Source organism: Tauraco erythrolophus, chromosome 19 (genome assembly GCF_009769465.1).
Source record: "Tauraco erythrolophus isolate bTauEry1 chromosome 19, bTauEry1.pri, whole genome shotgun sequence".
In the NCBI taxonomy this organism is placed as follows: domain Eukaryota; kingdom Metazoa; phylum Chordata; class Aves; order Musophagiformes; family Musophagidae; genus Tauraco; species Tauraco erythrolophus.
The window spans coordinates 11,092,856-11,113,679 of record NC_141483.1 but is presented as its reverse complement, the minus strand read 5'-3'; the positions used below and the strand labels follow the sequence as shown (position 1 = coordinate 11,113,679).

The 20,824-nt window shown below is 39.2% G+C and overlaps 1 protein-coding gene across 1 annotated transcript in view; it reads right to left on the bottom strand.

Moving 5' to 3' along the window:
• SLC15A4 (solute carrier family 15 member 4) overlaps positions 1 to 20,112 on the bottom strand; it is a 30,291-nt gene extending 10,179 nt beyond the window's left edge. The window contains exons 1-5 of the mRNA XM_009991318.2: positions 19,543 to 20,112; positions 11,029 to 11,324; positions 10,000 to 10,168; positions 8,875 to 8,952; positions 4,017 to 4,185 (exon numbers count right to left, since the gene is read on the bottom strand). Of these exons, the coding sequence (XP_009989620.2) occupies positions 4,017 to 4,185; positions 8,875 to 8,952; positions 10,000 to 10,168; positions 11,029 to 11,324; positions 19,543 to 20,112 (1,282 nt within the window). The remainder of the gene's footprint in view (positions 1 to 4,016; positions 4,186 to 8,874; positions 8,953 to 9,999; positions 10,169 to 11,028; positions 11,325 to 19,542) is intronic.
• Between the last annotated feature and the right edge of the window lie 712 nt (positions 20,113 to 20,824).

Sequence of the window (20,824 nt, the reverse complement as noted above, 5' to 3'; positions counted from 1 at the left end):
TTCTCATACAAACTATGATGTGTTTTTTTTAAAGACAATCTCATTCTCACAGACAACTACTACGCAGTGTTGAATCATTGCATCTGCCACCATAGTACTAATAAATTAGAAATCATTTTGCTGATCAAAATGGCTACACTAGTCCTGTAGAACTACAAAAACCCTCTATGAATATGATCATGACATTTATATGACACTTATCATCCCAAGAGATCCAAAAGCTCATTAGAGCTTGATTTACAAGCAATACACTGCATAGAAAGCACTTCATGCAGAATGAAAAATAGACAGGATAGTGTAAAATGTAACAATTTTTAGCTTGCCCAACACAACAGTTTAGAGTGGAAAGTGAATATCAAATAATGCTGTAGGTTTTTTGTTGAAGTCGCCCAGATTAAAGGATTTGCCTCACTTACATAAAATGCACAGAATAGCTCATATTTAATAAAAGTCCCTGCTTCACCCAGATAGGACCTCTATAAAAAAAAAAAACCTCTTGATATCTTGGGAAATAAGATGGATTTATTCATCACCAATTCAGAGGAGCAAGGCTGTGTCAATGACACTACTTCCTAGAACATGTTACACACATGGCCTCCTGTTTAGCGCCTGTCAGTTTTGGTCTTTCTACTTCTTGAGCTGAGCTCTGACCTAATCTTGGGGCACAAAATCACTCCTGTTACCAAAAAAAAAATGTACCAGACTTAGATGACAGACGTGATGCTTCATGGATACCACACATGAATACCATGTACAAGTGATCACATCTGCTTCCTCACTTCTAGCTTTTTCTTTCCTAGAGGCAGCCAACAGATGACATGACCATTTAATACGATGTTGACTGAAATTATTGACAGCACTTTTCATATAAACAACCACAAGCAATTTCTAATGCACAGTATAATATCTGTTCTCCTGTTTCTTCCCAAATCTGTGACATGGAAACATCAAGGGGGCCAACCAGATGGCCATCTCTTTGCTAAGTGACAGCGTTCCAAGGGAAATGACTGATGTTCGCCAAAACCACCTCATACCACGACCTGCGGTTTCTTATTAGTCCTGGTCATGGGAAGAGACTCAAGCTGGGAAGAAAGTAGAAGGAAAGCTCCCTGTAGTCCATATGTATAGTCTGGAGGTGAGACCGTAACTAAACAAGAAGTTCTAGAAATCACATGCTTAAGAGTAACACTGTACTTCTTCACTGTAGGGACTTGCAGCCAGAGCTCTGAAAACCAGATGGAAGGAGCACACAGTAACAAGTGACTTACAAACTATTTTGAAAAGGATGGAAAGCTGCATTTGTATAACCCATATTTATTAATTCATAGCACTTCAGAATCTATTCAAGTACGAAATCTCACAACAGCTCTACAGTCTAATCTTCTGAGAGATAAGAGCTGTAGAGGGAAAACAGGTTAGAATTACCCAAGTTTGTTTAAACACTACCTTGAGGCCCCAAAATGTTTCTTAAAAAGAGTGTTTTCCTTAATAACTGTTTTTGAGGTAAAGACTGTTCTGAACTTAGTGCAAGGCCACCACATTTTCTTTACCTTCCTCACTTCTTTTAGGTGACCACTTACCCATCTTATTTTTAAGTATCTTTCTTTAGCTCTTCAGCCACCTCAGTGCCCTCTGAACTACGAAGAGCTGATACAATTAAAATAAAGCTAGATTACTTCATGATTTATTTTTAATATAGCTGACAAACATTTTAGAGTGGAACTGAATTAAAATGTAAACAAAGCAGTAGAGTCAGCTGAGAACGCAGACAGGATTTCATTCGCTTACGCTCAACACAAAATTATTGCATCTCAAAACATCTAGTGATCCTTCACGTGTTTGATACACAACATAAGCAGACTTAGGAGCATTTAGCCACATAGGAGCATAACTACCATATATCAACTTTGCCAGAAATTTATCTTCAAAGCTGAGTACTTCAGAATCTAGAAGCTATTGATTCTTTCTTAGACTTTGATAGACAAGCTTCAAGTTTAATCTTACAGTTTTACTAGTTAAAAGAATCTTAAGTTCTTGCTGTAATTGTTTAAACTCTATAAATGAAGTAGATTTTCCAGTTGAATAACCTTAAACACTGCTGCTCAGAATTTACGATAAAATGCATGAAGAACAGCAGATGTTCATTAAATCTAATCATTTGCATTCTCACACAGGTTATAAGATATTTAAAATAATCTAAACAATGTAACAGGGAGCCTAAGTAGTGTCCAGAACTAATGCCAGTTAGATAAGTTAAAATGGACATATGGCACAAACAAATCATTAAGATACTTTCAAGATTGCAAGTTAATATCTTAACATCTTCATACATTTAAGATTTTAATCAGTATCTCTCTGTAAGGCAGAAATGGTTGCAAGTAATGTTGTATTTTAAGAATATTAAAATCTGGCTTCTATAAGTATCATTTAATGAGAAAATAAAAATTTTATGAAACATATAAACCAACACAAGCTTTCCTCTGTGCTGAAAATTAACAGTTTCCTATGCCCCGAATTTGTCACAACTGAAGCTCTTAAATTCGTGTTATGATGAAGGGATGCCAAATTACTCCAAAAGGCTAAACCTTCCAACCAGATTGCAGATACCACCCAAAGAATTCACCTTCTCAACTTCTACTGTGGTAGAGTTAGGGGAAGATCAAACCAACAAAATCACATGTTACATTTGTAGGTGAACAGAAAACAAGAAGGCATTTTTTAATAATTCTGGTACATGAAACCATTCCCCAACTCAGCTATTACAGCTCGAAATGCTTTTTTTCCCCAGTACTAATAAAGACAGATATTGCTGGTTTTGAATTCACTTCTATGTGAGCCAGCACATTCTATTTAAAGAGCTGACATTTAACTGTTTTACATCATCTTCTTTTGCTGGTGGCAGTGTCCTAAGTAACAAGGAATAAGAGAAACATTCCTATTTTAAGTTTAAATGACTTTGCTTTAAGAACTTTACTTGCCCACACACAAAGTGACCTTGGCCTAATAAGGTAATTATCTTTCTCATTGAGAGAAATCTTAATAGCCATATAAAGTGTCCCTCTCTCTAAAATATAGGAGATTACAAGTGCTGAAATTAATTTATTTAATGCTATAATGCTTTATCAATATGTTCATTACAGCGATACTAGATGAAGGCTATAGGTTCTATGAAGCATTGCTCAGAGATGTTCAGTTCCACATCAGCAATGCTTAACAACTTTAAATCATCTCAAAAGCAGCTGATTTATGGTTTGAACAGAGTTGCCATCTTTTTCCTTTCATGCTATGGCTAAGCTATTTTACAGTACACTAATTCCCAAACATTAGAGAACATTAAGGTAGGGGAGAAAAAAAAAACAAAGTGGGAGGAAACTCTAGTTCAGCCATAACCTAACTTTATTAGTTCAGATAAAGGGAAAAGATTTTAGGTAAAAATTCACTTTTTTAAATACTTGAAAGTCAGACTAAATACTACATACTTATTTCTGAACTAATTTGTTTTACAGGATAAATAAATTTTCAATCTCAAGATAAATGGTTAATAAATCAAGTAACATGGACTTCCACAGTATCATGAAGTTTATTTTGGGAGGGCTAACAGCCTTATACCCAAATGCTGGACACTCTTCAGGCAACCCAAACCCTGATCATGAAGCTAAGTCATTTGTAGAGAAAATACGGTCAGAAAAAAGATAGTTCTCCTCTAACAAGCATGCTAGAAAGTAATACTGTAAGTGAAAACCTTAACTAAGTTGGTTTTAAAAAGTATACTTGAAGTCTATTTCAGGCAGGAAAAATGGTCCAATTTTATCATAAACGTTCAAAACAGTTCAGTAAGTTTTTGGAGAAAATCTCTTTTGTTGTGGGAAACGTATCCAGGCATTCTAAAAATTGCATGGAAAAGACTTCTGAATAATCTTGAATTAAAGATTCGCAAAGGTTCTTTTAAAAATGCCATTAGCTGCAAGTAGCTGAATAAATAGCTATGTAAGTAGATCTCAAAGTGGTTTTCTTACCTGCAGCAAACGCAGAACACATTACAAAGAACATTCCAACTGCAATCCTCTTCAGTGAGGATGGGAGCAAGCCATTCCTCTTTAAAATGGGGTCCACCAATTTATCTTTTAAGGGTATTAGGATCAGAATAAGCACTGCATCAAACATAGTCAGCCAGGCTGCTGGAAACTGAAAGGATAGATGACTTAAGTTAGCAATTTCATACTTAAGGGTTGATGTTTACTATTATTTAACAAAAGGAAAAATATTTTCCATGAAAAACAGAGATCCAAAACAAACGACAGTGCACTGAGAGACACTGAAAAAAGAAAAATAAGAGTGTGTAAAAGCTGAGAAAAACAAACACTCAGCTATTCAGGTTTCCATGTAATTTGGCAGTTCATGGTTCTGTTAGCTCAGAAACACAAATGATTCCTCACCATAGCAACTCCAACAGTGTTGCATATTCTCACTTTCAAGATGCATCTCCAGCTGTGCTGAGGTGGGTGTTGGGGTTTTTTTTTGGGAGTGGGGGTGTAGGAGCTTTCCACTGGAACTAAAGAACATCAAGCGTTCAGAGCAAAAGGTTCTTTACACAAAAGCAAATAGTATTGCACATAGTTCCAAGAAAAATGAGGAAAAAGAAATTACTGGGCAGATGAAGAGAGTACTCTGAGAAAACAAAATGTAAAATTCAACAAAGATGTTTTGCAAAGGATTTTTTTTTTAAGATTTCTAAGTTTCAGAGGGTTCATATTTTAGGTCCTTACTGTGAATTATTTTTTTTTAAACAAAAGTTAACTATCTAACTAAAACTAAATTAATTATTTTTGAAAGATGGGATGGCCATTAGCATTATCGCAACATCTGAGTTTTTCTGCTTACGTCATGAAATATGTTTAATGGAAAAAATCGCTGTCCTTTGGGAGCTTTTCTGCCGTTAAGATTTTTTTAGTCATAGAACACTTATCTGAGAAATGATCGATTGTGCCACTCAAACATAGCAAACTAAACTGTGTAGATAATTTAAATGAAGACATCACAAGATACATTTTTAAAAGCATTCAGAGTCAATATTAATGGCACACAGGTCCGGAAGGATTTAATGCCATTAAATAGTCCCTGCTACTGTGCTTCCAGTGATATACTCTAGTCTGACAGAATTAAACCTTTTTCCTACTTCAGTCATGAAAAATATTTAATAGGCGGGTTCTGTAGATCTTCTATTATCAGGCTTAGAACTTTCAGAAACATGCCACAGAACAGTAGAAACAAGAGTTTTACAAACGTAATACAAAATTCAATTGAAATTAAATTAGACTTGTCAAAGGAACAAAGAGTTTTGTGTAATACATGCATCCTTTCTCATTTGCAAGATTCAGTAATTGACAATAAGATTCCTGTCTGTATGAATGAGAATTTCTACCAAGCTTAATAATACTTAGCATCTGTTCTGAGCTAGCAAACCAAGTGAGTACAAGAAGACTTACGAAAAACATTCTGGTTTGGGGATATTTTTTAAAATTGCATTTACAACAGTGGGATATTGTACCATGCATCACACTGACTCTTTGACCTAAAATATAAGCACTACCTCATCTGTGTGTTTCAGAAGCAGATTCAATTTGATATTAAACTGTTTCTGTGTGCATGAAAACTCAGCATTAGAATAGATGAATATTTTCTAGATATTATCCAGAGTGACCAAGGAGCCTGTGACAATCTAAAGCTACAGCCACAGTAACAGATGAAGACAACCTCCCTTAAAGGCTACAAATCTCAACCACTATAACCATCTCAACAACCCAAGCCCTCAGCCTCTAACACACTGTGGGCATCCATCTCCTTGCAGATGAGAGCCCTATTTCACTGATGGGTTGTAATGTGTACAATTGAGATGATGACGAACTGCAAAACGTGAACCTTTAGTTCTTCAAAATCAAAGCAGGAGTTTGCACCAAGAGCACCAAGTCTTTGACTGACATCAAGCCACGTCCGTATTAGGCTTTGTCAAAATCTCCAGCTCATCACTGTATGGATGCAGCACATTTTTAGCACTCTCTGCCTGCAGACATGTTGTAGCAACAGTCATGAAAAACACTATTGCTTTCTTGCACTGCATTACAGTTGTCATTGCAGTTCTCTAGAGAACCCAGGCAAATGCTCTCTGGTTCATAGTTTGCCAATCCCAAGAACTTAAAAGGATGATGGTAAAACTGAATTAATCCTAACCTCTCCTTACAGGTTAGGCTAACCTCTCCTTAGCGTTTCCCAGGCATTTCAAGATCATGGATTTGAAAATGGAATAATAAGCTGGTTTGATTATATGAAAATATTCAGCAGTTTGATACATAAGATTACATAACTGCTTTGAAAAATGCACAGTGAATTCTTCTGAGCTAGTCAAACTCTCGCTTATTTTAAAATATTTAACAAAACTTTAAGACTGTCAATTTTCTTCCCTCTCCCATTCAGCTTTTTGTTTGCTTCAAATATCACAGCATTAACCTGTGTACCAGTTTGTACAAAGACTGATCTGTGTTATTAGAGTGGAGGATGTAGGAATTTTTTGTCATTGCTGAATTAGATAAGAAAGAAGAAAAACACCAAATTTCTTTGGTATTTTTTGTCATTGTTGAATTAGATAAGAAAGAAGAGAAACACCAAATGCCTTTGGCACTGCTGTATTTCATACAATCAATCAGTTGTGGGTTTTTTTTGTTTGTTTAAAATGTATGCTTCTCCATTTTCTACTCTATCAGGAGCCTGCAAATTAAAAGGGCATACACATATTTCACTCTTTTCATATGAAGAGAAAATATGTCTTTATTAGTATTGGGCAGAGGTGCCTAGAGGAGCTAAAGGAAAATCTAGACCTGATGAGGTACAATGCTGCTCACTTAAAACAATATATATAATTGCCCCTTCTCCTAATTACCTCAAATCAGTTCAATTTGGAAAACCCAAAGTAGTTAGAATTGCCTTCAAAGATACTACCTACATAACACAGATTGCAAGTCAGCATCCTTCAGCTAGACCACATACCAATGAAGACAGCAAAAATCAAATTAACTTATTTGACTCATGCTGTTAGATTACAGCAAAGTATTTCAAAATAAAACAAGAACACCACAACTGATGCACTGTGGAAAAAGGAGCCAGTCACTGTTATGCAAGATGGAAAAATCACTATTTAGAAGTATCAAGACAGACGAGGATCATTGTTCCATTATCCTTGCCTCAAATTCTGCATACTTTAAGTAAACACTAAAATCAGGTAAGTAACTTTTAAAGCCACACTTTTTTAAGTTAGAAAAGTGGTTACATGGCATGAGTGGTATTTTAAAGTCTTTTCAGCAAAAACAAACAATGAACTAATTTAATTAAACATAATGCTCTACTTACAACTTGAAAACAATTCTAACACCCAAAAAGGTGATGAGGGAAGCTCAATTTGATAACCAAGGCTCCATGTTCCTTCTACATAATATTCAGACTGACAATATTTTTATTTTTAATATTCAAGCTGACAATGGGACTCTGAAGTCCTGTGTGCATTTTGTTAGAAGAAAGAGAACTCACTTCTCTAGTCCAGCAATAACAATGTTCTACCAAGACAGTCATGTGGTTCTTAATAACAGAAAAAAAAATAAGAGTCCCCTCTCACATGTAAGCAATAAAGAAAAGTGAAAAGCTCAATAAAAAGAGTAAAACAGGTCACATATCAAAATTTAAATGTACTAACGTGTACTAAAGTAGAATTAGGTATATGCTAAAAAAACAACCACCTTGAATATAGTGCACAATTAAAATCAGTGCAACTAAACCAGAAGCCTCAGATGAATTGAATAAGAAAATATCTTATTTTTAAATGAACACGCAACTCAAACACCACAAAACTGAACCTTGAAGTGAAAGTGGCAATGGCTTTCCGTGCCTAAAAGCTATGCAAAAAATATTACACAACCTGAGAACTCAGTTGAGGAAATTTGCTTTGGATCCTTTTATTGATGGCTCACATTTAACTGAGGGAGTCTCAGACTACTCTTTCTTTAGTTTCTTTAACTGTGAAAAGAGTAACCAGCGTTTGGTTGGTTTAGAGGTCTGACTTAGCCAGTATCACTGACCTCCTTTAAGCCTTCAGCGGTGATTTAGAAGCAGCTCAGTTTTCAAGCAAGTTCAAAAAAAAATTAAGTACAAGCATTTTTTATTTTTGATCTGTAAAAAATAAGACTGAAGCCATTCTGTCTTATTGATACTAATTTTAAATAAAACAGAAGAAACTTAATTTTAAAAGAATATTTAGTAATGACTTACATTCATACTTTTTGTTTTTATTTCTCAGTACCGTTTCTGCAATTACATGATGCCTGCCTTTCTTGGAAAATATTGATTGAACAACTTCCTTCAATACACTAAACTGATTCAAGGTAAAGTGAATATTGATTAAGCAGTATGAAGTTACAAATGTACCTCAGATTCCAAATTTGCAAACACTAATGGTTCAGTTAAGTATGGGTATTCCTACTGAGTTTGTAGGAATGCTTCTGTACTACTTACAACTTTGAAAACTTAGGGCATATAGATTTATAGGCTTTCTTCAAAGATCATACTTTGACTGCTGAAGGATAAAGACACTTTTAATTAAAGCAGTGAAAATTATCTGAATACTTCCAAAACAGGATGGTGTGAACTCCATATTCTAGTAGATATGCCAAAAGTCTCTGTATTATGTGTCATACTGCTACATGCCTAATATCTGTGGCCATCGATTCCTTTTAGCCCCTACCTTAACTTTCTGGAATTTTTGTACAATACTTACGTATTTTGTGTCTCAGCTGAAGAAAACATACTTTTCACTTGTTTTGCCCTACTTACCGTATGAATAGAGTTGGTGTCGTTTGATATTTCAGGAATTTTCAGATGGAGACTTTGCAATACATACGTTGTCTGCATCTAGCATTAGGAGAGATGAGTTGAGATTACTTAGACAAGGAGTACCAAGAGCAAAATCTTTTTACATTTTTCATAATTAACCAAGATTATACCACAGGCGACGTGCTAATATAGCAAAACCATGAAGAATTATTGTTAAAAAAAAGCTTGCAACGTTCTAACCCCTACATTTAATTTTACTAAAAGCACAAAGAATCATTCATGTGACTTTAAAAACAATTTCTGCATTTTCCCCCAAAAAAACACATATTTGCTATCCTAATTCATCTCACTAAGACAGAAGAGCCAGAAAGGAATTAACTAAAATGAAAGCTAGACCACTTACCCTGACCTATCTAAATCAACTGCCAGATGAAACAGAGCACAATATTTAAGATACGTTAATTTGTACAACTGTTCATTTTAACTATCATTTTAATGATTTTATTTTCTTTTTTATTTTTAAGTCAAAGTATTATTTGAAAGTATTCTTAGAAGCCATTTTTCATCTCTCAACCTCAGGATAAGTTTGATTATTTATGAAAGAGCGTCCAGAAAAATGTGAAATTAAAAACTTTAGCATGCTGGCAAGCTAACACAGCTTTCCACCACAATTTTATCTAGCAAATAAAAATATTCAGAAGAAGCTACCATCACACAGTACTGTTTTTGCTAACATAATATGATTTTTAACCCCCCGTGTGTCAAAGAAAAACAGTTAACACTGTTGAACACATGGGCATTAAACAAGTCAAACAGTCAATACCAGAGTTCTGAAAAATCCTCTTAAATATTCATCTTCACTAGAATCACAGCTACTGAATGCTAACTGTAAGTAAACCTTACAGAACAGTTTCCCTCCAAAAGCTTTTGTGTGTTCCCTCCAGGTAACTGCTCGGGGGGTAATATTCAGCGAGGAGTTCGATTTATAACACAGCCTCAGAACTGCAACCTAAAGCTAGTGCCCCGAGACCTTTAAAATGCAGCTGGGAGAAGAGGAAGTCAAGATCCTTACATTAGAAATTATGGTTTTTAGACATGTAAAATAAATCATGTGGAACTACTCACTTGAAAATACACTGTCCAGTAAGGTATCAAAGCCAAAAAGACAGGGATAATCTTTACAAGAGCTTTCACATCTTCTACTTTATCTTCTCTGAATGGGCCCCCACGAGACAGCTTGGCCATCTCAAACAGGCTTTGTTTGCGAGGTTGCTGAAGAACTCCCTGGCTGTCGCTTTTGAAAAGAATTTGAAACACGTAGTTAAACAACAACAAAAAGTGACTTAACTGGCAATCTTGTAGCACCTCTGCTCATTATAAAAAGTTCACACATTTCCAAAAATAAGTTACTCTTAACAGTGAACCAATTAGGCCAGAATGGATCAGCAGCTGGTGAAAGCACAAGCTGTAAACTTCCATTATAAAGATTTCCTTATTTTCTGTCCTCCCCACACAATGCATAAATAACTGGCACTGCAATATGCACAACTTAAGAAACAGTATCACAAAATATAGGTTATTCTAATTCATTGAATTATTTTGCAATCTGAATACATGAAAGCCCATTGCGGAGGAGGCACCTGACATCTCTTATCATCAGTGACTAAATTCAGCCACCAGTACTCCATGGGCATCTCTTGAGAGTGGAGTAACCACCTGGAAAGCAAAAAGCCAGTACATGTTTTGGCTGCCCATCAAGCCACTTACAGCGTTAAATGCAGATGACAATGCTTTTCAAATCAGAAGGTGTCCCATAAACATATCTAAGCAGAGAAGAAAGTTAACTAATGCTTAAAAGCAGTATACTTAGGTTATGTTACAAAAACTCTGAACTGGCATGACACAGCACTCAACTGAAAACAGCAGATTTGATCTTGCAGCATGGAGATCCAGTGATCTCAAAGCATGCCCCTCTTTCATCCCAGAACTCCCAGAAAACATCTCCAGGACTCCAATTTTCCAGTTCTCAAAGTAAAACTGCATATTCTAGCCTATCCTCTAGTGTGACTTATTGCCAGTTAGTTCAAACTAACTAGTTCCAACTCTTAGGCTGCTTCACTGAAATCAGACTATATAAGAGAGCTCATTACAAACCTATTAGTTGAATGTTCCACATGTCTCTTTCTTGAGCAACAAGAATATGTGAGAATTTTAAACATGTCTGTGAAGGCACTACCATCAGGTGGTTTGGTGATGAAGAAACTCTGACCGCATAAGAAAACCATGAATGAAATCCCAATGCAAACTGTTGGGATACTATATCCGATAACAAAGCTCACATTCTGTTGAATGTATGCAATGCCTCCCAGAGACAGAATAGCTCCCAAATTTATGCTCCAATAAAACCAGTTAAAAAATCTTCTTGTGGCTTCTGGGCCTCGATCTTTGACCTGGAAAACATTAAAAACAAGTTATTTAATTTCTGAAGAAAACAAAGCCTGTTTATTAGAATTCAGTCAAGTTCAATGCACTGAAGAGTTTAGGTTTAATTTAGAGTCATACTGAAATAATTTAGGTATTTTAGGCTTAGCATGGTATTTGATGAAACGACACCTTACTGAGCTACCCCGTTATATCAGTGACCTTCCAGAAGTCCAGCACAGGGATAAAAAAGTCACACAGTACTAAACTACATAGCTTCCCATAGATGCCATTATTATTTCTACTCTACTGTCTCTCATTTGGTCATTTGTCTAGACAAAGTTCACTCAGATTAGTGCCCCATAGTCCACACAGAAGATAAATAAATAATTTTTTAGTAAAAAAGGTTAAGCTAACTAAAAATTCATATATTAGTAGTATCACAACAATTGCTTCTTCCAACTGTGTACACACAACAATTAACCATATTCCATTTTCTAAGCCTCAAATGATTACTTGGTAATCAATGCACAAATTAAAAATTTCACACAGTCCTAATACCTCTTATCAGAGTATAAATTGGAAGACTTCCCATTCTGACCTTAAAAAAAAAAAAAAAAATTTAAAAAAAAAATTTGGGTTGCGTGAGGTGTCACAAAGCCCCAGTAAACATTTATCCCTCTATTAAGTCAGCACTGTTGATAGTGCTATTTTTCTGCTTGAAGCTCTGAATGTCTCTCCAGTGTAAGTAAAGACATCCCTGGTTTATAGAATTATCCTGTACAGTTTTCACCATCACTTTTTATTCTGTATTGCCTACCATAAGTCATCCCATGTTTTGTAATTAAGTCACAGGAACCCAGCATCACTTATAAGATATGATGTAAGGGAAATTATGCAAGTTAAAATTTGAAATACATTAAAAAGATCAACTAGTCTGCAGAGGAATCCATAATGCCATATTTGTCACTGGTTTATGACTGAAAGGCCATTAACAGTGACGAGCAAGTCAGTGCCATGCATCGGTCTTGCTGAGTCAGTTGGTTTTGATTCCTAATTGCAAGCTTCCCTTCCTCATTTGCCAGATCTTCAAAAGATCTGTGTTTAGTTTGCAATGTGAAAAGCAAGCTACATCTTGAAATAAGGTTTTAACATTGCCGGTTCCGATTTACAGCTTCAAGTTCCCCAGTGGTGCACAAACCCACCCGTACTGTTTAACCAAGCCTAACAAAGAAATATTAAGGCATCTGTTCTCATGCATAGTTAGCAGCATTGTCAGGCAGTCAGGTAGGTCTCTTAGCATGTGGAATACAATCTCGGAGCCTAAACCCCGAGAAATTCTCCCTTTCCAGTTTCAACTTGGTACTCGTTTCCTGATTTTAACAGTCATCACCTGCAGGAGCGGTTCAAGCTAGGAATTCCTTCCAAACCCCAAATGGCAGAAGGATATTAGCAAACAATTACATTGTAAACACAGTGCTCCAACTTTTTATGTAAAGAGTTAGCAATCTATTTTATGAAGTTTCCATTTCTTCATGGTAAAGTCTCAGTTCTCTTATACTTTCTGCAAGGAAGATGACTTCCCATCCTCCCTCTTACAAATGACCTTTCTCACGTCTATGCACAGAAAAGCTGGGAGATGAAAGCAAACTTTGATAAAGCTAAGAACAGGACAAGCACAGCATGATGCTTCTATCAAGTATTATCCCAGCCTCCAGCCATTAGCTCCTGAGAAACTTCCTGAACCAAGGATGGCTTCTATCTACTTACTAAACGCAGCAGGTCTCCTCTCCATGAACTTGTCCAGCCTGCCTCTGAACCCAGGTCATCCATAATAATCCAGTAGCAAAGAGTTCCCCAGCTAATTACACAGTGGGAAGAACCACCTCCATTTGTCTGTTTTGAACCTGCCCTGTACTAGCCTCACTCATTTTACCTAGTTCCAGGAAACAACAGAAGACAGACGAACTTTATCCCATCCCTGGTCCACTTCTGGACCACCATTATTTCCGCAAAACACTGTCACATCTTCCTTCTAGCTGCCTTTTCAGAGATAGAAAGTTGTAGACTGTTTCATGATTCCTTGCATGGAAACTACTGACCATGCCTGTGGCCCTGCCCTGAAATTTCCTTCCCCATCTCCAGCATCCTTTTTGAAAGGATGACCAAAAAGGAATGTAATGCTCAAGAGACAGAAACATCACAGACTTACAATGAAAAGAATCAATTTTCTGCTTACTTATCAAAGTATCTATACACACTGAAAATCACAATGCAGACACCTCTGCAATGCCACTATGGCATTTTACCAACAAACATCAATAACTTCATAAAAATCACACTGCACTAGCTGGTGGAGTATCTTGCCAAAGTGGAAGAACTACGAAGATGTCTTACCAAAACCAGAAAACATAGCAGAGTTAAAAGGCAATCCTTGCAATTCCTTTCAAACATCAGCCCCAAACATTAGCTACATCACACTGACAGCAGCAACCCAAAGTTTTCCCATGCTGGCTATTCCTTGAGCCATGTGACAGCACAAAATAGATTTCTCTTTATTCTCTTTCTAAGTAGATGCTACATTGTAATAAGGGACCAAGGAGAAGAAAACCATGTTACAATTTCATTATTTTACTTTTATCAAGGACAAATATTTTTCACAAAACTGCAGGAATTCTCCTTTTCCCCCTTATGCTTGCGTTATTTTCAATCACTCAAGCAGAAAGAAAAATCTATCACTCCCTCTGCTCAATTTCACCTGTACTCAAGCACAGCAGCACTCTCCTTGCGGTACCAGCACCACCGACTTCATTATATTCTTAACATCCTACCAGCAACGGCAGCAGGAAAACAATGCGTGTAAATGGCACAAGTATGGTGCGGGTTCTGGATCAAATCTGTCTTGTGGGCTGCGGGCTTCCACATCTCTGCACTAAAAGTCAAAAGGAGTATGTTTAAAAAGTGTTGGCCCCATCACAACAAAACAGCTTGAAAACAGTAGCAGTGCCTAAAAGGTATGAAAAATGTCACCTTCTTAGATTTACGATGTTTTAGTCAAACTCCTTACATGAGGAAAATGGAAACACAATCAGGGAAATGCCGTGGCTGAGTGCAAGGCCTCCTATCCCTGAACAAAACCACTGCAGTAAAACTGTCTGAGAGGTGCCCTGACTTGAATGAACAGCAGCAAGTATCTAACACACAATTTATTTGTTCTAGGTAACAGTTTCGCAGAGGAGCTCAGGTTCAGACCTTTCCCACAGAATGTACCAATGTTTGGAAGCTGTCACTTCCTTAGATCAGCTCCCACTGCACAATATCCAGTCCTGAGTCTCCAGTTCACTGTTCTGCATTCTTCAAACCTTTCATACCCCTTTTCCCTACTACATGGGACAGCACATCATTCTCCAAGAATACCAAGGAACAATCCAGTAGTGCTTCTACCTCAATAAAAATACAGAATGACCTACTGTACTGTACAAGGGGCATCCTAATTGCCCTAAATTTTCCTCTTTTAAGCTATATTTTAATTAAAAAAAAACACCAAACAAATCCCACCAACAAACCAAAACCAACCCACCCCAAACTAAACAAAAACCCCACACCAAAGAACCCCACCAACACAGAAATTAAGGAAACAAGCAACTCTAAGCATTCTAGCCACAGCTGCTTTGTCTTTGACCACATGTCAATGCTGCCTGCTTTCAGGTGGGCCTCTAAAGAGGAAATAAAATAATCTTGCTACTTGCAAGACATCTAACATAACTTTTGCAAAAGAAAATCTAACCTCATGCTTGATTTTTCTACAGTCCAAAAGGTGTTTTTCTCAATATATCTGATAACTATCCTTTACGTATAGTTAATCCAAATGCAGAAAGAAAAGCACAGCGACATTCTGAGTTTCATAACTGCGACCTACACAGCACTGGATTTCGAAACAGTAAAGGAATAGTTCTCAAAAATCAAAATTTCTAATACAAAACACTTACATCAGACTGATCATGGTCAGATGAAACGTAACTATGACCACAGTTTTCATGATAAAGAATCCTGAGTGCCTGGAACACTATGTTATGGGAATTGTGTCATCATTTGGTTATTTACAGCCACTGTCAGCAGAGGACACATCAGCTGTGTAACTCTGCACTGCAATACTCTTAACTTATTTAGGATATAAAGTTAGCACCTTACAATAAGAACCAAATTTTAAACATAACTAAAACAGAGAGAAAGAGTAACTAGTTCTTTAGTTACAACACCTGATAAAAGTCATTAAAATATCTGACTGACAGCAACTGCCCCAGCACAGCTGTCCCTGAGGTCAACACTTGGACCTCACTCTGATTTAAAGGAAAGATGATCACTTGCTGAATTATGCCTCTTCTGGATTTTTCAACACCAAAATCTTTCTTAGGAGATGATCCAAGTACTAACCAAAGAAGTTCTTACAGCTTGAAATACAAAATATTACACAGGTCAAATATTAAGATTCTATTAGACAGATTCTCCTGACTTTTATGTGAAGAGCCAGGAATCTATACAAGCAGCATTGCTTCTCCATAGTTTCTGCACTTCGATGCTGTGGTTTGTCACAAAGTAATTTCCTAGCTCTCTATGGTTAGGTCAGTTTCAAAGAAATGGTTACACGCAGAATTTCTTATTTTTGCTGCAGCTAGTGCCTATCTGGTGCCTACCATTCCGTTGTGATGCCTGATTTCTGACATCATCTGCTAATGATTTCAAGTATTTCCTAAACCCAACATTTCAAAGTTCCAGTATGTCACAATGTTCCTTCTCTCCCTCTTTGCATCATGACAGATCCAAAGCTATGACCTCGTGTTTTAACTCACATGAAAGGAAAAAGAAGACTGTTTAAAAGTTACTGACTTTACCAGTTTTGATTTGTTCCTGCAATCAACTGACAGTCGCAAGTGACAAATGTAACAAAAACCCTCAAACTTATCCCGGCCAACAACGTGAGCAGTCACACAACAGAGCACGGATGAAAACACAGATGCCTGCCCTCATCCTCAGCCTACAAAAGACAGAGCAATGACAACAGTTTTCCACAGTCAAATTTACTCTTTCAGAATTCTGGCCTTCTAATCCATCACTACAGACACCAGTTATTCTTTGAGAGCATCTGGAGAGCTCGGTAACACAGCTCTATACTACTATGCCGTTGCTATATAATTTCAAATTTTTATACTAAAATTTGGCCAATTCACATTTCAAGTCTGCTTCCTCTCACTAGTGTCATGTCCATTCTGTTTGCCGGAAACAGAAACAAATGAGCCCTGCCCATGTGAATGCCACTTCAGTTTTCAAACCGTTATCTGCAGAGTCTTAGACATCCACAGCCTCTTAAGTAGTTCAACAACAAAAAAAAGTAACTTGCAGATAGTGACCTCCAATTTTTTATACGTGGTCCCCCATCCTTCCCCAGAGGCTGGAAAATCTAAGTTCTACAAACAAATTCATAAACAAACAAGGTTGAAAATCACTCTAAAGCCATCTTTACACCAGCGACTTCAATACGTCCTGTCCCTGGCGACACTACTGTAACAACGACAAGTTTGGCAAAGCTAGAAGATTTTCGGTAGGTTATGCACTGACAGATTTTACTATGGTGACATTTCAGAAAAAAAGATATACCGTGGGTTAAAACCAGCCTCTCTAATCACCATAACCCCAAAAGGGATTCATCTATAATTAGAACAACGATTACTGCTGATACCAGATCAGTAGTCTACTACTGATGGTGGCTTCAATGTCGAAGCTAAACCAGCTTTCACCATAAGGAGGGAGAGTCGTATTATTTCGTAACTACAGAAAGTCAAACTGCTACATGGAGCAGGAAGTGGCTTCAAAACACTCGCACTTAAAAGAGGAACTGGAAAGTGCCAGGTTATACGTGTCACATGATTGCAAACACTATTCTGAGAGCCACCAGTTCAGATTTAGACTGGTACAATGGATCAATCTGCAACTTCTAGAAAAAGGGCTCTTATTTATAAACACAATTAAGTAAAGCTGGTCTTTGCCTAGTTTGCAGTAACTGGTTTTTTTGCTAAGCTGCCTGGAAAAAGTTATGCTATACTAAGTCTACTTAGTCAATTGTAACAGCACTTCTAAAAGCATCCATTTAACAGAAATAAAGAAACTACACCTTTTTAACCTCAGAGGAAAATAAGGATTGGAATTTAGTTTCCAATTTTCCACAAAGTGATTATTTGCTTCTAAACAAAAAAATTCTTATCATATTTGGGTTCTCCACTCAAATTAGAGATCATCCGTTAAAACTGAAAAATTTACATGGCGATTTTTGAGACATCTGCAATGAAATGTAATTAACAAGATCTGAAAGTGGTTCCCGTCAGCTAAAGCACATGATATACAGTTCAGATTTTCCTTTGGTATTTAAGGGAAAGAGGACAAACCTTATCAGCACACGTCCAGCCAAAACATGTTTGCATTGTATTCTGACCTCCCAAGAATTTGACTCTGGCAGACAGACTTTATTCTCAGCGATATATATCCAACTACCCCACAGTTTGCTACATTCCTATGCAGGGAGAAGGCACCCAAGAGGGCCCAAAACTGCACAACAAGGTAAGTGGTATGCTGTAATATATTTAACAATAGATAAGCCAGAAAAACAGAGAAGAGGAAAAATTCAGTCCTCAGCAGAGCTCTACTGATTATTCCGAACCAGAAAGGAGTATTTCTTTTGCTTCACCCTACATAAATCTCTGTGAATTATCTGCGAACCTAGCCAAAAACTGCTTTCCATGAAATCCAGGGGGGAAAGCCTTTAAAAAAATCCAGCTACAACAGCTACACTTCCATTGGCAATGGTTCTTCTTTTGCTCTGTTCCTGCCATTATTTATCTCTTATATTTAACGTTCATAAAGTGTTCTGGGGATAGCAGTCAGTTTTGAAAAACACCTTACAAGATAAAGTCATATTAAAGCTATTTCACTTGATGGGCTCATGTTGGCTTAAAAAGAACCAATACACTGGGGGGACACAATCCTGGGCTATAATAATGTTTTATATTTATATACTGCCTTTCACCCAGAACTCCAGAATTTATAACGTATGAAATGCCAAAGAATGACAAACGTAAACTGCACAGCAGAGAACAGAGGAATGTTTGGCAAAGATATTGTGGTAGATCCTACCTCTCACGAAGAATTTCATGGCATTTCTGATACCGGCACTAACCAGAACTCAATGGCCCAGTAAACAGACATGTAACTAGATTGGAGGTATTTTCCTTGCTTTGTCATCAAGAATGGATTGGTTAGAAAAGCTGCTCAGTATCTAAGCATCTGAAATCCTCCATTTGTAAAGCAGAAGTTATACTCCGATTCAACATCCACAGTCAGCATACTACCTTAGCATAAGATTGTAAAAAAATACATGCAACAGTGCATTCCAGTTGATACTGAACCATAAGCTGCCTCTCAAATATTTTCTGTAAAGCCTCTTGGTCCTGCAGTGGTGATACAATGAACGATATCACTAAAGTGGATCTGAGTAAGGTTGTTTGACAGGACATGTCCTTGTGAGAACAGCCCAGGTAATATGTTTACCATGTTGAGAGCACCTTCCCACCATGATCTGGCGCAACATTACCCTGCACAAAAATACCACTCAAGGGCACACTGCAGTACACAGAGAATACCTAAAGCATAAAAATCTATTTGTTCTCTATCCTTCATTTATCGCAGGATGATGAAGGCCTCTGACCACTGCCCTAGCAGGCCGATGCTATCTTTGTTAAAAGTATACAAATGTATATATATATATAAAAATATCAGATATTTCACCTGATGAGCTCTGAGGTCAAATTAACTGGGTACAGACTCCACAATGGAGGATAATTAACAATCCACTTAGTGGACATTAAGTATTCAACCCAACTCCTCAAAACAGTGATGGCTTAGACAAATCAGGTACCATACCTAAGGCAGGGCTACCAGGAAACTAAGTGTCCTAAGAGATCAGACACCACACAGACACCAAATTTATATCAAACAGGGTACAACTTGACAGCTTGCATTATACAGGGAACAAAGCTGGATGCTCTGATTCCCTCTGAGACTTAACACCACCTACGGAGATGTGAATCAGCAGGTGCACTGTCCATCCCACCAAAGCCCCTCTCCATGACTGACAGCCATCCCCAGGTTCAGATCAGCACCCACAAACGACTCGGCAGCCGCCAAATAATACTTGACCTGGTCTGCCCCAAAAGGGGTGATGTTAGCCTTGACCGACCCGACGCCCAGCCCCACGAGGACCAGTCCGATGAAGGTGGCGGTGGCGCAGTAGCGGGTGGCTCCCACCTGGGAACAAGGCGCCACGGTGGCGTTGGCCGCTGGAGAGGAGCAGTTCTCTACAGGGAACAGGGGGATATCCCCGCAGAGGCCCTGGCGGGTGTGCGGCGCAGCGATGACAGGGAAGGCCAGCATGCCCAGCAGGTAGAGCGCCATGCTGAGCAGGATGGTGCCAAACTTGCCCAGGAGGGCGTCGGCCAACCAGCCACCAAACGGCGACACCAGGTAGGTGATGCCCATGAAGAGCAGCAGGGCCTGGCTGGCCTGGGCGCCCTCCCAGTCGTAGGGAGGCCCGTTGAGGAAGAGCACCAGGTTGGCGGTGACGCCGTAGAAGGCCACCCGCTCCAGCAGCTCGGCCAGCAGCACGGCGGCGCAGGCCAACCGCCGCCCGTGGAAAGCGCTGCTCGCCGCCCGCCCGCGCTCCCCGCTGCTCAGCAAGGGGCTGCGCTCGCTCGGCTCGGCCTCCTCCATGCCGGCGCCTCCTTCCCGGCCCCGCCGCAAGCCCCACCGCGCTGCCCGACCCACCCTGAGGAAACTTCGCCGCCGACCGCGCGGCGGGGGCCCGGCTCGGCCCGCCCACGCTGCGCACGGCGCGCCGCCATTGGCTGACGGTGCCGTCGCTCCGCCGGCAGCGCCGTCACGTGGGCGGCTGGGCTGCAACGAGCGACTGCCGAGCGAGGTGGGCGGGGCCTGCGGGGGGCGGGATGCGGCGGAGCGGAAGCGGCGGGGAGGGCCCGCTCGGCGCTGCCGGCGGTGGGGGGATCCCGGGCTGGGCCGAGCGGGCTGCCGGGCGTTTCCTCCGCGCTGAGGGGGGGTCGTGCCGGGGCCGGGCCGGGCCGCGCGTCGGTCACAGCTCCGGTTGTGCGGAGCTTCCCCGGGGAAGGGAGGCGCCAGCTTTGTCCCCGGAAGTTTTCCCTCGCTTCTTTCGTTAGGATGCGGGGCGGGGGGGAGGCTGCCGCAGGGAAAATTGATCTGGTGGTTGTCTCGTGCGTTAGTGCGGGCTGGGAATTACGTTTCAGGCAGTAACCGGCGCCGCGTGGCTTTGTTAAGGGCACCGGTTCCGCGCTGCCTTCCGCGAGAGCCCTGGTTTTCTCTGTGGTTTTATCCGGCATTAACGACGGGGAAAATCAAATGCGGTTTGTTTCCCTGCTTTGCTTCTCGGTCGGAAAAGCAAAAGCGAGGA